Source organism: Cadophora gregata, assembly GCF_030347475.1.
Source record: "Cadophora gregata isolate MNR1 chromosome Unknown scaffold_3, whole genome shotgun sequence".
NCBI lineage: Eukaryota > Fungi > Ascomycota > Leotiomycetes > Helotiales > Ploettnerulaceae > Cadophora > Cadophora gregata.
Genome location: NW_026695926.1, coordinates 1,376,060 through 1,388,413, shown reverse-complemented (window position 1 = coordinate 1,388,413; position 12,354 = coordinate 1,376,060). Strand labels below are relative to the sequence as shown.

The 12,354-nt window shown below is 49.4% G+C and overlaps 4 protein-coding genes across 5 annotated transcripts; 3 read left to right on the top strand and 1 right to left on the bottom strand.

The window, feature by feature from the left end:
• Positions 1-1,416: 1,416 nt before the first annotated feature.
• On the top strand, positions 1,417-2,927 carry ONS95_008998 (uncharacterized protein; the record flags this gene model as incomplete). Its single annotated transcript, XM_058502563.1, has 2 exons — positions 1,417-1,920; positions 2,007-2,927. The coding sequence occupies 2 exons, from the start codon at positions 1,417-1,419 to the stop codon at positions 2,925-2,927; spliced, it is 1,425 nt and encodes a 474-aa protein (XP_058361492.1).
• A 72-nt stretch (positions 2,928-2,999) lies between these two features.
• ONS95_008997 (uncharacterized protein) lies at positions 3,000-5,551 on the bottom strand. Of its 2 annotated transcripts, XM_058502562.1 has the most exons (3): positions 5,283-5,551; positions 3,429-5,223; positions 3,180-3,293 (listed from the first exon to the last, which is right to left on the bottom strand). In XM_058502562.1, exons 2-3 carry the CDS (start codon positions 4,925-4,927, stop codon positions 3,248-3,250), a joined length of 1,545 nt encoding a protein of 514 aa, XP_058361491.1. In that variant the 5' UTR covers positions 4,928-5,223; positions 5,283-5,551; the 3' UTR covers positions 3,180-3,247. The 2 variants fall into 2 exon arrangements, with proteins under 2 accessions (XP_058361490.1, XP_058361491.1); XM_058502561.1 differs by having other exon boundaries at positions 3,000-5,223.
• Positions 5,552-5,737: 186 nt separating this feature from the next.
• ONS95_008996 (uncharacterized protein) lies at positions 5,738-10,072 on the top strand (the record flags this gene model as incomplete). Its single annotated transcript, XM_058502560.1, has 4 exons — positions 5,738-5,902; positions 5,954-6,416; positions 6,548-6,843; positions 6,893-10,072. 4 exons carry the CDS (start codon positions 5,738-5,740, stop codon positions 10,070-10,072), a joined length of 4,104 nt encoding a protein of 1,367 aa, XP_058361489.1.
• Positions 10,073-10,742: 670 nt separating this feature from the next.
• Positions 10,743-11,669, top strand: ONS95_008995 (uncharacterized protein; the record flags this gene model as incomplete). Its single annotated transcript, XM_058502559.1, has 1 exon — positions 10,743-11,669. The coding sequence occupies one exon, from the start codon at positions 10,743-10,745 to the stop codon at positions 11,667-11,669; it is 927 nt and encodes a 308-aa protein (XP_058361488.1).
• Between the last annotated feature and the right edge of the window lie 685 nt (positions 11,670-12,354).

Here is a 12,354-nt window from a genome sequence, read left to right as displayed (position 1 = left end):
CTGCAATCCCTGCAACCAACGCGAGCAAGTCATCCTTTCGGGTCTAGTGGCTAAAACGGAATGCAACCCTTTCTTGCAAGGCTTGCACACTTCAACCTTCCTAGTCTAGCGCCAGTGGTGCGTATTGGACTTGGCGGGAGGAATGGAAGGGTGGAAGGAATGCATATTCGATAAGAAGGCAACAAACCAACAGGTGTTGTTAGTTTTGTATCGTAGAATGCGGAGAAGGATAAAAACAGTGTAGTACAGATGGGCCAGGCAAGGTCAGGCGAGTTTATTTGTTGGTTGACGGATATTGACACCTGTCAGTGGTGTCCGCGGACGGCGCAGTACTGAAATGCTCCGCTGCATGCGCGGCCAGACGAAGTTCCAGAGCCACATCAATTGGTGCCCAGTAGTGGCCAAGATCTTTCTTTATCTTTCTCTCTATCTTAGTTTCTTCAAAACAGTCCCAAGAGCTCTTGGACATTGGGGGCAGTCAGAAATATCCGGGGAGGTTGGTTGGTTTCTACATATCCAATGCCCTGTGTGCCCCTGTGTTCTGCTGCAGAAACCGTGGAAAAATTCCCGCAGTCGCACACCAACGAGGTTCAGACTCCGACGCTAGAAGCTGCCAGGGCGTCTGGACTCTTTAGGATGCCCTGACCTCGTTCCCTACTGGCTACGTTCCAGGGTGGGCTTAGGGGTCCATTTGACTTTCGGGCTTGCTCCTGGTGCTCTGTGGTGTCTGCACTACAGTACTGACGATGTGTGGTGGCTGAAAGACGTTTTCCCTCTTTCCTCCCCCGTCCTCATCGCGATGAGATGCCCCGGCCGTTCGCGCACCTCACAGGTGTTTGTTCCAACGGCGCCGCGCCGTTGGACTTGGGATCGGTTGCCTCTCCTGACAGGCTGACACTCAGCAATTGTTGGTAACAAGTGGCAGCTTCTGGCACCCGTCGTAACTGTACAAAAGCGGCTCGCTAGCATCTCTTCCCAGACTTGCAATCGAACGACTCCCTATCCACATTTATCCAATTGGCGCCCCCGGCTCTACTGTATCCATGTTGATACCTTGCCCAGGACCCCAAGGCCCGAGATGAATTTCTGATTGCGGACTCCATCCATTCTCCTTATCGATCTCCTTGCCCTCTCCACTTGCTGTGGCTATGGTGTCTGAATCCATTTATGTCCACAATATGTCCTGGTTCGTCCACAACGTCGTCTCTCCTTTTCCCCTCTGTTGAGAGCAGTCGAAGCTCTTGTTGTGCGATCTCGACATCTAATTACTTTGGTTTGGAGGTATACGTCGCGCCATCGACTCGTCCAACCCCTTTCTTCAAGTATATGTCTCTGTCGTGTTAATCTGCATGTTTGGGTATTGAAGCTACGACAAGCCAACCCGACTTCCAACTTCGATTCTCCATACGACCATTCATGAAATTCATACCCTCCGCGCCAGCCTGGGAAAGGAAACCATCCATACCCGTCTTCATGAGGGGATTTCCAACGAGCCCCTCCCACAAGTGGGATTCCCTCCCAGGTTCGCCACCCGCGGCCTGGGACGAAAAGAAGGAGATGCTCATCCGCAGCACAGCAATATCCCTTTCGATAGCCCGGCGGCGGCGGTTTCCACTCCTCTTAATTGCAACTTTACTCCTCACATCTATATTCTACAACCAGCGGTATCATCCGTTTGCGCCGCCGCCGAGGGACGCGCATCCCAGGGGAAAGGGCAGTTTCGATGGGACATGGAATTATACGCGAGATGCGAGGAACCTGATGCTGAGCGAGAGCCAGTGTTTGCAGGCTTTCCCGGATCTGTACCATGAGATTGATAGGGCTGTGGAGGATAGGAGGAGTAGTCATGTTACGTTGAAGGAGATTGATGAGATGCCTGTAGCGAATGGATATCTAAGGGCGATGATTTACGACCAGCAGGTACATAACCTCCTTCTTTCCTGCAAGCATTACTGGATTGGGCTACATGCAGTTTTGTGAAAGGTTGCTAATGTTCTGAATCACAGTTATACATGATTAACGCCACCAGCGGAATCAACAGCCGCGGCGAAGCCTCCCTCCACGCCCTCCACCGCGCAATCCTCACCTCCCCCGAACCACTCCCCAACATCGAATTTACCATGATGGTCGACGACCTCGCGGAATCCGCCAACCCGCGGTGGACATACTCTCGGCAAAAATCCATGACCTCCCTCTGGCTCATGCCTGACTTCGGATACTGGTCATGGCCGGAACCCAAAATCGGCGCCTACAGCGAGATCCAGATGAAAGCCGAGCAGATGGACGCAAAGGTGCCGTGGATGCGCAAGATCGATAAACTGATCTGGCGAGGCGCGCACTTGAAGCTGCTTGTGCGCGAACAGCTTGTTAATGCGAGTCGAGGGAAGAGCTGGGCGGATGTGAAGATGATTGTCTGGGATGATAATGCGAAGGGGACGGCGCATGATGCTTTCACGATGGATGAGCATTGCATGTATAAATTTGTTGCGCACACGGAAGGAGTGTCGTACTCTGCTCGCCTACAAAACCTGCAGAATTGCCGCAGTGTGATAGTATCGCATAAGCTTTCTTGGTTGCAGCACCATCACCATCTCATGGTGTCGTCTGGTCCAAACCAGAATTTCGTAGAAGTCGCGAAGGACTTCTCGGATTTGGAGAAGACGATGGAAGGACTGTTGAGCGGGGAAGGAGGAGGGGGGAATTTGAAGGCCGAGAAGATTGCGGAGAATAATGTGAAGACATTTAGGGAGAGGTATTTGACGCCTGCTGCGGAAGCGTGTTATTGGAGGCAGCTGATTAGAGGATGGGCGACGGTTAGTTTCGAGCCGAGCTTTTATAAGGAGAGTACGGGACAGAAGGAGCAGTGGAGAGGGGTGCCGATCGAGAGTTATCTGCTGATGAGGCAGATTGAGTGGAATTATCAATAGTGATTGGAAGTCAAGGTCGGATAGATCAGGTAATGTAGATAATTTTAATGATAGATAGAATGTATATGACGGATCTTATGATGACATACATATGTACGTACATACTTAGCTCGGATGCAAGAACTAGTGATTTGCATGCTGATATGATATTTGATTGGAGAGGAGACTCAGAAGTCTGTCCACTCATGTGAAGTGGGACAGCGTTCTTATCTGGGAGCTTAATTAAGCGAAAGGTATGAGTGGTTCGCTTGCTGATGAATGTAAACAAATCGTCTTGCCCACCAATCTGAGCCGAGGCCTTTATCTGGTAACATACCCGATTACCCAAGCTGGAGCTGGGCCGTAACTTGCTGCCAGAAGCTCTTCCTGAGAAATATATTAACGTTGGAGGGGTGAAGTTATGCTAGTTGAATGGGGCCGTCCTGATCTTTGAGATATCCAATGAAACCAATATATCCATCTGGTCTCACCAGAACGAATCCAGGCTCTTCGAATCCGTACCATTCGTGCAAATCTCCACCCACATCCACAAGGCCCTCTCCACTTTTGTCCTCCGAATTCAAGATTTTGTGGACTGTGACATTCTCTTTGCTTTCAATCAAGGTGGACCCAGTCTCGCGCAGCTCTTCTATGCCAAAACTGCCTTCACCAATCCCTGAAAACAGCAACATGCGATACCCTGGGCCTTTGAGTAAGCCAATCAATGTTGTCTCCTCACCAGACGCAATCAACTTCCCATCAGCAGCTCGATTACCACCCCTCAGCTTTCCATTCCAATTCCTCGAATTTCCCACAATGGGACTCTCTCGATATCTGATCCCTAATTGTGAGACGAATCTCATTCTGTTCGCTCTCCTCTCTGCATTACCCATGACAAATGGGACAACCCACGGCACCAACCAATTTCTCAAGAACAGAAATATGGGATTAGTGGTAGCCATCATCTCGAATATACGGTCTGTACCGTGTAGAATCGCCAGACCGACCTTGTGTCTCTCAATACTATAGCTATCGAGTAGAGAGTCGGGACTTTGACCACGGAGAACTCTGGCTAGTTTCCAGCCTAGGTTGACAGAGTCTTGGATACCGGTATTTATTCCTTGTCCTCCAGCTGGACTGTGGATATGTGCTGCATCACCTGCGACGAAGAGGCGTCCTGAGCGGTAGTTTGAAGCAATGCGATGATGGATACGGAACCTTGTCATCCAGATTGGGTTGCTGATTTCAACTTCACCAGGAACTTGCTGCTTGATCGCGGCCCTGAAGTCATTAAGCGTGGGTTCAGTTTCTTTGTCGGTCTCAAATGGACGCGAGCAAATGAGTCTAAAAACTCCATTCTGTAAGGGAAGAGCAGCTAGGAGTCCGTAATGGCCGATGAAGATGTGGAGGTTGGTTTTGTGCTCCCATTTCAGGTGTACATCCGCAAGGATGAAATCTTGAGGGTATGCAGCGCCTTCGAAGCTCAGCCCTGCTGCTTTTCGTACGATGCTATGCGCACCGTCGCAACCCACGACGTATTTTGCTCGGATGGTCTCGTCACTGCCATTAGCATGCTGCAACACCACATCGGCACCATTATCGTCCTGTTCGACTTTCACAGCCGTGACACCCCATTCAACAGCCTTCCCATACCCGGACAAAGCACCGGCCATAATCTCCTCCGTGATCGCCTGACTGACGAACAAAGGACCAGGGAGCATCGAGTCCTTGAACGGCGTGTCCTGGAGCTTGATAGTGAAGATCGGCTTTTTGTTGGAGAAAAGCTGCACGGATAAATTGAAGGTTCCGCGTTTGACGAGGTTTGGGAGGATTCCTCCATGGCGACTGAGTAATTCAAGACTGCGTGGGTGGATAGCAAAGGCGCGGCTGTAAGGGGAGCGAGATGGTGAAGAGTCGATGATGCGGAAGGGGATGTCCTGGAGGGAGAGCTCGAGAGCGAGTATTAGGCCGGTGGGTCCAGCGCCGATTATGAGGACGTCCGTGTTGTTTTCGGACGCCATCTTTAGTCTCTTGGTGATTTCACGGTGTTATGTGATGGATTATACGGGAACTCTTGAGGATTGTTGGGAAAAGTTGCAGTGCTCGTTGGTAAACCTTTAAGGTTTCAACTGGTGTCCAAGCTGACTATGATGACGATAACATTCTTTCATTGGGTACCCGAGTATCCTATACCTCGTTTATCTGATAGCCATTTGGGCATCGAATACGAAGCTGTCAGACGTTGTTAGGTGTCGATTTCCACACCAGCACACAATAGCCCATCTCGCATTTGTGATGGTGGCGGCGCGTCATGAAGCTAGGGATGTGGAATCATTAGCCGCCAATTCTCTGTGGTCCAATGAGAGGATTTCCCACCAATCTTTGCCCAAGGTTGAAATATCACCATTTAAGGCTTGAACTATACTTTTCGAGTAACTGCCATGCGCGGCATTTGTGTAAGAATGTTGAGTTTTGAGTTTTGAGTGCTATTTGCAGTTTCTCCTGGATGCAAACACATGAAAAGGATAGCTTGCCTCGTTTAGGATATACTCATGAATACAAAGAAACTAAGAATCAGAAGTAACCTAGCTCTCTTACTCGAGTGAAGAATGAGAGCTTCAACCATCTTTGAACTAGGAAATCTCGCTTACTGTAAACAGAGACGACAGGGGTTTTCACCATCCAGATTGAAACGGAGTCTGCCAAGCAAACAAACCCGGTCCGACGTTTATCCGCACCGCCTTGCAGGCAATCAAAATCCCCTGCCCCTCCATCTGACGAGATAATTTTTCGACCCCGCGATCCCCATTGTCCCAACACAAGCCGCGACAATGGAGTTTCTTACTATTCCTGGAGACTCTTGCTTCACGTCTGCGGACGCGAAGAAGTTGAAGAAGGCAATCAACAATTCAGATCCAGGCGCACTTGTTACAAAGGTTCGCGGATATTGGGTGCATTATGTGCATTTCAAAACTGGCGACGCGTCGGCATTGAAGGTGAGATCTGCATCTCTTTGTACAACCGAAAATGGTATTGATACATTACAGAACGTAGAAGCGAAACTCAGACAATTGCTGCCAGGCTCAGATTCGGATTCGAGCGAAGTTCTAAGCAAGCCCGGAAGCCAGACACTAGTCTACCACATTACGCCGCGGAACATATCGCCATGGAGTTCAAAGGCTACAAGCATTGCACACGTCTGCGGGTTGAAGGCAGGGCTAAATAGGATAGAGAGAGGCCGAGTTATTCTGTTGAATGTGGAACAAAATGGAGAGAAGTCAGATTCGAAAAACATACCATTCCGGGATGAGCTTTATGACAGAATGACCGAGAACTTCGAATTATCTCCTCCAGAGATGCGTACTATGTTCGCAGAAGACCAACCATTCCCGCTGGAGGTGATTGCTCTGGGAAATGAGGATTCCGCTAGGTTGGAGACGTTGAAGGGATACAATAAACTGCGGGGTCTTGCCCTAGACCAACCTGAGATGGAATACCTTGTTCAAGCTTGTGAGTGATGCGTGTACCATTTGTCATATCAATCTGCTGTAATCTTGGTGTTTTCCCTAACTAAGGCTGTCACTACTTCCTTGCATGTATATTGCCAATTCCGAAGCCCTTCAATTTATTAACTTCAACAGACAAACAGCTCGGAAGAGATCCTCACGATATCGAATTGTTCATGTTTGCTCAAGTAAACTCAGAACATTGCAGACACAAGCAGTTTAACGCCAACTGGACTATAGACGGTATTCCCATGGGCAAATCATTATTCGAAATGATCCAGAACACTCACAAATTAAACCCAAAATACACAGTCTCAGCATACAGCGACAATGCTGCTGTGTTAGAGGGAGAGATTGCCAGCTTTTGGGCGCCTGACTATTCTACCGGCAGTTGGAAACAAACAAAAGAGAAAGTTCACTTCTTGATCAAGGTAAGTACTCCGTACATCCTAGATTTTCGGTTACTGATGCATTATTCAGGTCGAGACACATAATCACCCCACCGCTATTTCCCCATTTCCAGGTGCGGCGACTGGGTCTGGTGGTGAAATTAGAGATGAAGGTGCTGTCGGACGAGGCTCTACCCCCAAAGCCGGACTTTGCGGATTCTGGGTTTCAGACCTCTTGATTCCTGACCACAAACAACCGTGGGAGATGGATTTTGGCAAGCCAGCTCATTACGCTAGCAGTTTGGACATTATGCTGGAAGCCCCAATTGGTAGTGCAAGATTCAACAACGAGTTCGGCCGGCCTTGTTTGACTGGCTGTTTCCGCACTCTCCTCGCTGACGTCGATGTTGGAGTTGATGGTCGCGACATCAGAGGGTATCACAAGCCAATTATGATTGCAGGTGGAGTCGGTACTGTTAGACCCCAACACGCTCTCAAAGATGGACGAGATGTCAAAGAACAGGCACATGTCATCGTTCTCGGAGGCCCGGCTATGTTGATCGGTCTTGGAGGCGGCGCAGCATCAAGTACTGCCTCCGGAGAAGGTTCTGTCGAATTGGATTTTGATAGTGTCCAAAGAGGTAATCCAGAGATGGAGCGTCGCGCTCAGATGGTCATCAACGCATGTGTGGCTTTAGGCGATAACAACCCCATTGCCTTTATTCACGATGTCGGCGCGGGTGGTCTGTCAAACGCTCTGCCTGAGCTCGTTAAGGATGCTGGATTCGGCGGCAAATTCGAGTTGAGACAAGTCGAGAATGCAGACAGAAGCATGAGTCCCCTTCAAATCTGGTGTTGTGAGGCGCAGGAACGGTATGTTATGATTGTCAACAAGGAAAACATGAACCGTTTCGTTAGCATTGCAAACCGGGAACGTTGTGGGTTCTCTGATGTTGGCACAGTAGTTGCCATGGATTCAAATGGCCATGGAAGTCTTGTTCTTACCGATCGAGAGTCAAACATTTATCCTCGACCTATCGATCTGCCCATGTCACTTCTTTTCCCCAAGGGCCGGAAATTGGATCGAGTTGTCAAGTCAAGAAAGCCAGTTATGACGCCGTTTGATGGTCAAAAAGCTCTCACCGAGGCATATCCACAATTTCCCGAACACGATCTGCTGAGAAAAGCTGTCGAGCGTGTTTTTAATTTACCAGCTGTTGGATCCAAATCTTTCCTAATCACTATTGGAGATCGCACAGTTGGCGGGATGACTGTCAGAGATCAGATGGTTGGTCCATGGCAGACACCAGTTGCGGATGTCGCCGTGACAGTCACAACTCTGAACATGGGTGACAAGATCAAGACTGGTGAGGCTATGAGCATGGGTGAGAAACCAACTCTAGCGCTCATTTCGCCGGCTGCCTCAGCCAGAATGGCCGTCGCGGAAAGTTTGATGAACTTGGCTGCTGCACATATCCTTCGTGCCAGTGAAGGAGACTTAGCCCGCGTCAAGTTATCTGCCAACTGGATGGCTGCAGTCAATCACCCGGGTGAGGGTGCTGCCTTATATGAGGCAGTACATGCCATTGGCATGGAGTTGTGCCCAAGCTTGGGTATCAGCATCCCTGTTGGGAAAGATTCTACTTCAATGAAAGCATCTTGGAAAGATCAGAAGAGCGGTGATGCCAAGAGCGTCACAGCTCCTATGACAGTTGTTATTTCCGCTTTCGCTCCAGTCGCAGACGTCCGAAACACTTGGACTCCAGCCCTTCGAAGACTTGAGGATGTGGGAGAAACGGTGCTCATGTATGTTGATCTTGCCCAAGGCCACAAAGCCTTAGGTGGATCAGCACTTGCCCAATCATTCAGTCAACTTGGAGATAAGGTACCAGATGTAAGAGACCCCGATCTGATTCGGGATTATTTCGACGCGATTGTTCAGATGCACGAGCTTGGCGTTGTGCTCGCTTACCACGATATTTCTGATGGCGGTTTGATCACTGCCGTCGCCGAGATGATGTTCGCTGGTCGGTGTGGCGCCGAGATCATGATTGATGCCTTCACGGACAGCCCCTCCCTATCTCATGTTTTGGAATCTCTCTTCAACGAAGAGTTGGGTGCAGTTTTCCAAGTTCGCAAATCCGATGAAACCAGATTTAGAAGTTGTTTCTCGACTTGCGGTCCTCCAGCCGGTATGGTAAGGAAGATCGGCCGTGTGCCTGTTGTTGCGAAACAAGAACTCTCTATTCGATATGGCCAGCAATCAATTCTTCACATGCGACGGTCTGAAATGCAACAGATGTGGTCCAACACATCTTATCAGATGCAGAGAATCAGAGACAATGTCGACTGCGCAGAGTCAGAGTTCGAGACAATCAAGAATGACCGAGATCCAGGTTTACACTATAAGTTGACCTTCGATCCTAAAGAGAACATTATGCCACTTACCTCTTCAATAACTTCCGTCTTTGCAAAGGTGCCTCGAGTGGCCATTCTTCGAGAACAAGGTGTCAATGGCCACGCGGAGATGGCTTTCGCATTCAAAGTCGCCGGCTTCGATCCGATCGACATCCACATGACTGATATCATTTCCGGAAGAACCCTATCAGACTTCGTCGGTATTGCAGCCTGCGGTGGATTCTCATACGGTGATGTCCTCGGCGCTGGACAAGGATGGGCCAAGTCAATTCTCATGCACGAGGAGAACGCACGGCCAGAGTTCCAGAAATTCTTTGCACGCCCGGATACGTTTGCTCTCGGAGTTTGTAACGGCTGCCAGATGCTATCTCGTATATCGGAGCTCATCCCCGGCACGAAACATTGGCCCACATTCCTCCAAAACGAGAGTGAACAGTTTGAAGGCCGCGTCTCGATGGTCAAGATCCAGGATAACAAGAAGAATCCATCGGTATTCTTGCATGGCATGGATGGATCCTCTCTTCCTATCGTGGTGTCTCATGGCGAAGGTCGTGCATCGTTCAAGCACGTTTCTGATCTCGAGGCTATGAACGAGCATGGATTGATTCCAATCCGCTACACAGACAATCTTGGTAACGTCACGACTCGCTACCCTTACAATGCCAACGGCAGTCCTGAGGGAATTGCCGGCGTGAGGAGTCTGGACGGTAGAGTCTTGGCTATGATGCCGCATCCCGAGCGGACCATCATGGCGGACGTTGGCTCGTACAATCCTAAACAGCTGGTGGACCAGTGGGGAGAGTTCGGTCCTTGGGTGAGAATGTTCAAGAGCGCGAGAAGATGGGTCGGATAAGTCAACGAATTGCGCGTGTGGTGTCAACACAGTTTTCGTCTTTGTTGTCTTCCATTATTGCATCATCATTTAGTAGGGTTTGCTTCTGGAGTGGTGGGATGAATGCTTGTAGCTTGCATATTTTGATATTGGCGTTATGAAATAGAGTTGAGCGCTTATCTGATCTTACCACTAGATGGCTGTTCGACGTCTTCCTTTACTGACTGCAATGGCAGCACGAAGACATGCCAATCATGATGTCCAGACTCACGTTGAGGAGTACATAAGTGTATTCCTGGCTTGCTTAAAAATATTCCTATGCTTCGCTTCGATACTTTCTCTGCCCGCTACGGAGGTACAGTGCAGGCGCAAGTAAGCACGTGGATATATGAGCTATCTCTCGTAAGTTTCTGCATGTGGTTGACAATCAATTCATCTGGATCTGTATATATATATTCACGGTTATCTCGGGCCATGCCACGTCCCTAATCAGATGACACCTAATTGGGTTCTGCAGCTGTAGACCGCCCTAACGAGTACGGCTGGCCCCGCGCCGATCGAAGCTAGGCAGGTACCAAAAATACCGTACCCCTCTTTTAGACCCAGGAGCCCAGGGCAGGGCAATCTTAGAGCAACCTCCGTAACTCCTCTCACGCCTCTTTGAACCTCTCTATCTGTCTCCAAAACCACCATGGCATCTGTAGAGCACTGTCTCTACTGCTTCGACGTGCTTACTACAACTCTCGAGGACAAAGACACAGCTCCCATCTCCCTCGAACGTATCCAAGAGACATGGCCGTCCTACTCTAAGAGTCTCGACGATAACATCGACGCTGCCTCTCTCGAACCTGACTACGATATAAATACGAACGACCCTTTGAACAAAGATGAAATCGACAAGTTAGAAGCAGCAGCGGATAAAGTCTCACGCCTCCGGCTCCCAGCCCTTCAAAGACTAGGTCGTTCGAGCAATTCTCCAGCGTCGTCATCTACCCCAAGCTCTAGTTCCTCAACTTCCCTTGCACCTTCCACAACGGCAACTACTCCGGATCCTTTCAGCTCGGGTAGCCTCGATCCACGGATATCTCAACGCCGCACCTCCATTACTACGTCTCCACTCTTTGTGACGTGGAACACTGTGTCGCCTACCTCTCTCCGGTCTCTCCGCGGCTGCATCGGGACTTTCGAGCCACAAAATCTGTCAATTGGCCTTGAACAATACACGCTAATCTCTGCCCTTCAAGATACGCGCTTCTCTCCCATCACTACATCTGAGCTGCCCTCCTTGGAAGTCTCTGTGACTCTCCTCACAGACTTTGAAAAGGCTGATGACCAGCTGGACTGGGAGCTTGGTATCCACGGATTGAAGATCAATTTCACTGTAAAGAATAGACAGTATGGGGCATGTTATTTACCAGATGTGCCGGTAGAGCAAGGCTGGACTAAAGAGGAGACTGTTATTAGTTTGATGAGAAAGGCGGGGTGGACTGGGCGGAGAGATAAGTGGAGAGAGGTTTCGGACTTTAGGGCGACAAGGTTTCAAGGGAAAGCGGAGAGTTTAAAGTGGGAAGAGTATAACAAGTGGAAGAAGTGGGTAGAGATTATTGATAAAGAGTAGGCTAATAAGATATTATAGATAGGGTAGATAGCTGTGTAGAGTAGAAGCGGCGTTTATAAGTTCGGAGGAGTTTAGGGTCACAGTGAGAAAGATCATGGCTTACAGGATTTCTGCTGACACGTTTCGTATCCAATTACGATCCTGACAGAAGACAACTGACACTTCTTTCGAGCTATGAGATCCCAATGAAAGAGTTGAGTGAATTTACCGCGTCTATTGAGAAGTTCAGTCATCCGCTATTCCGCTCCATGCACCTGTGCTTAGCTATAGGCGAGTTATCCCCGATTGGAAGAAGTTCTAGATCACTTGCATTACTCTCTTGCCCAGCAAAACACTCATGAATGTGAGTAGTGTTCTTGGCTCCAGAATCCAAACCCCAAAAGGAAACAAGCAACCGCGCGGTCTCTAGCTCCGTAACCAGTGCAGCTGGGTGATTTGTTTCTAAAGGTTGAACCACAAATGCCAGGGAATCTCCCACCAATCTGTGAATTAGCGACCTGCTCAGTGAGGGAGTTTGAACCCAGCTGACGAAGAACCAACAACCTTATAATTGCAGTACTGGACCTTCTGGGAAGCTTACTGCCGAGAGGGCCACCGTCGTGGCGGCATCTTGGTCGAGCGTCAAAACAGTGGATGGGGAATTCCTGAATGGTCGTCCTCTATCTTATGGTCCCTCAGTTGGAGC

Coding starts and splice junctions, on each gene's coding strand:
- ONS95_008997 (XM_058502561.1), bottom strand. CDS start 4,927: ATGGCGTCCGAAAACAACACGGACGTCCTCATAATCGGCGCTGGACCC.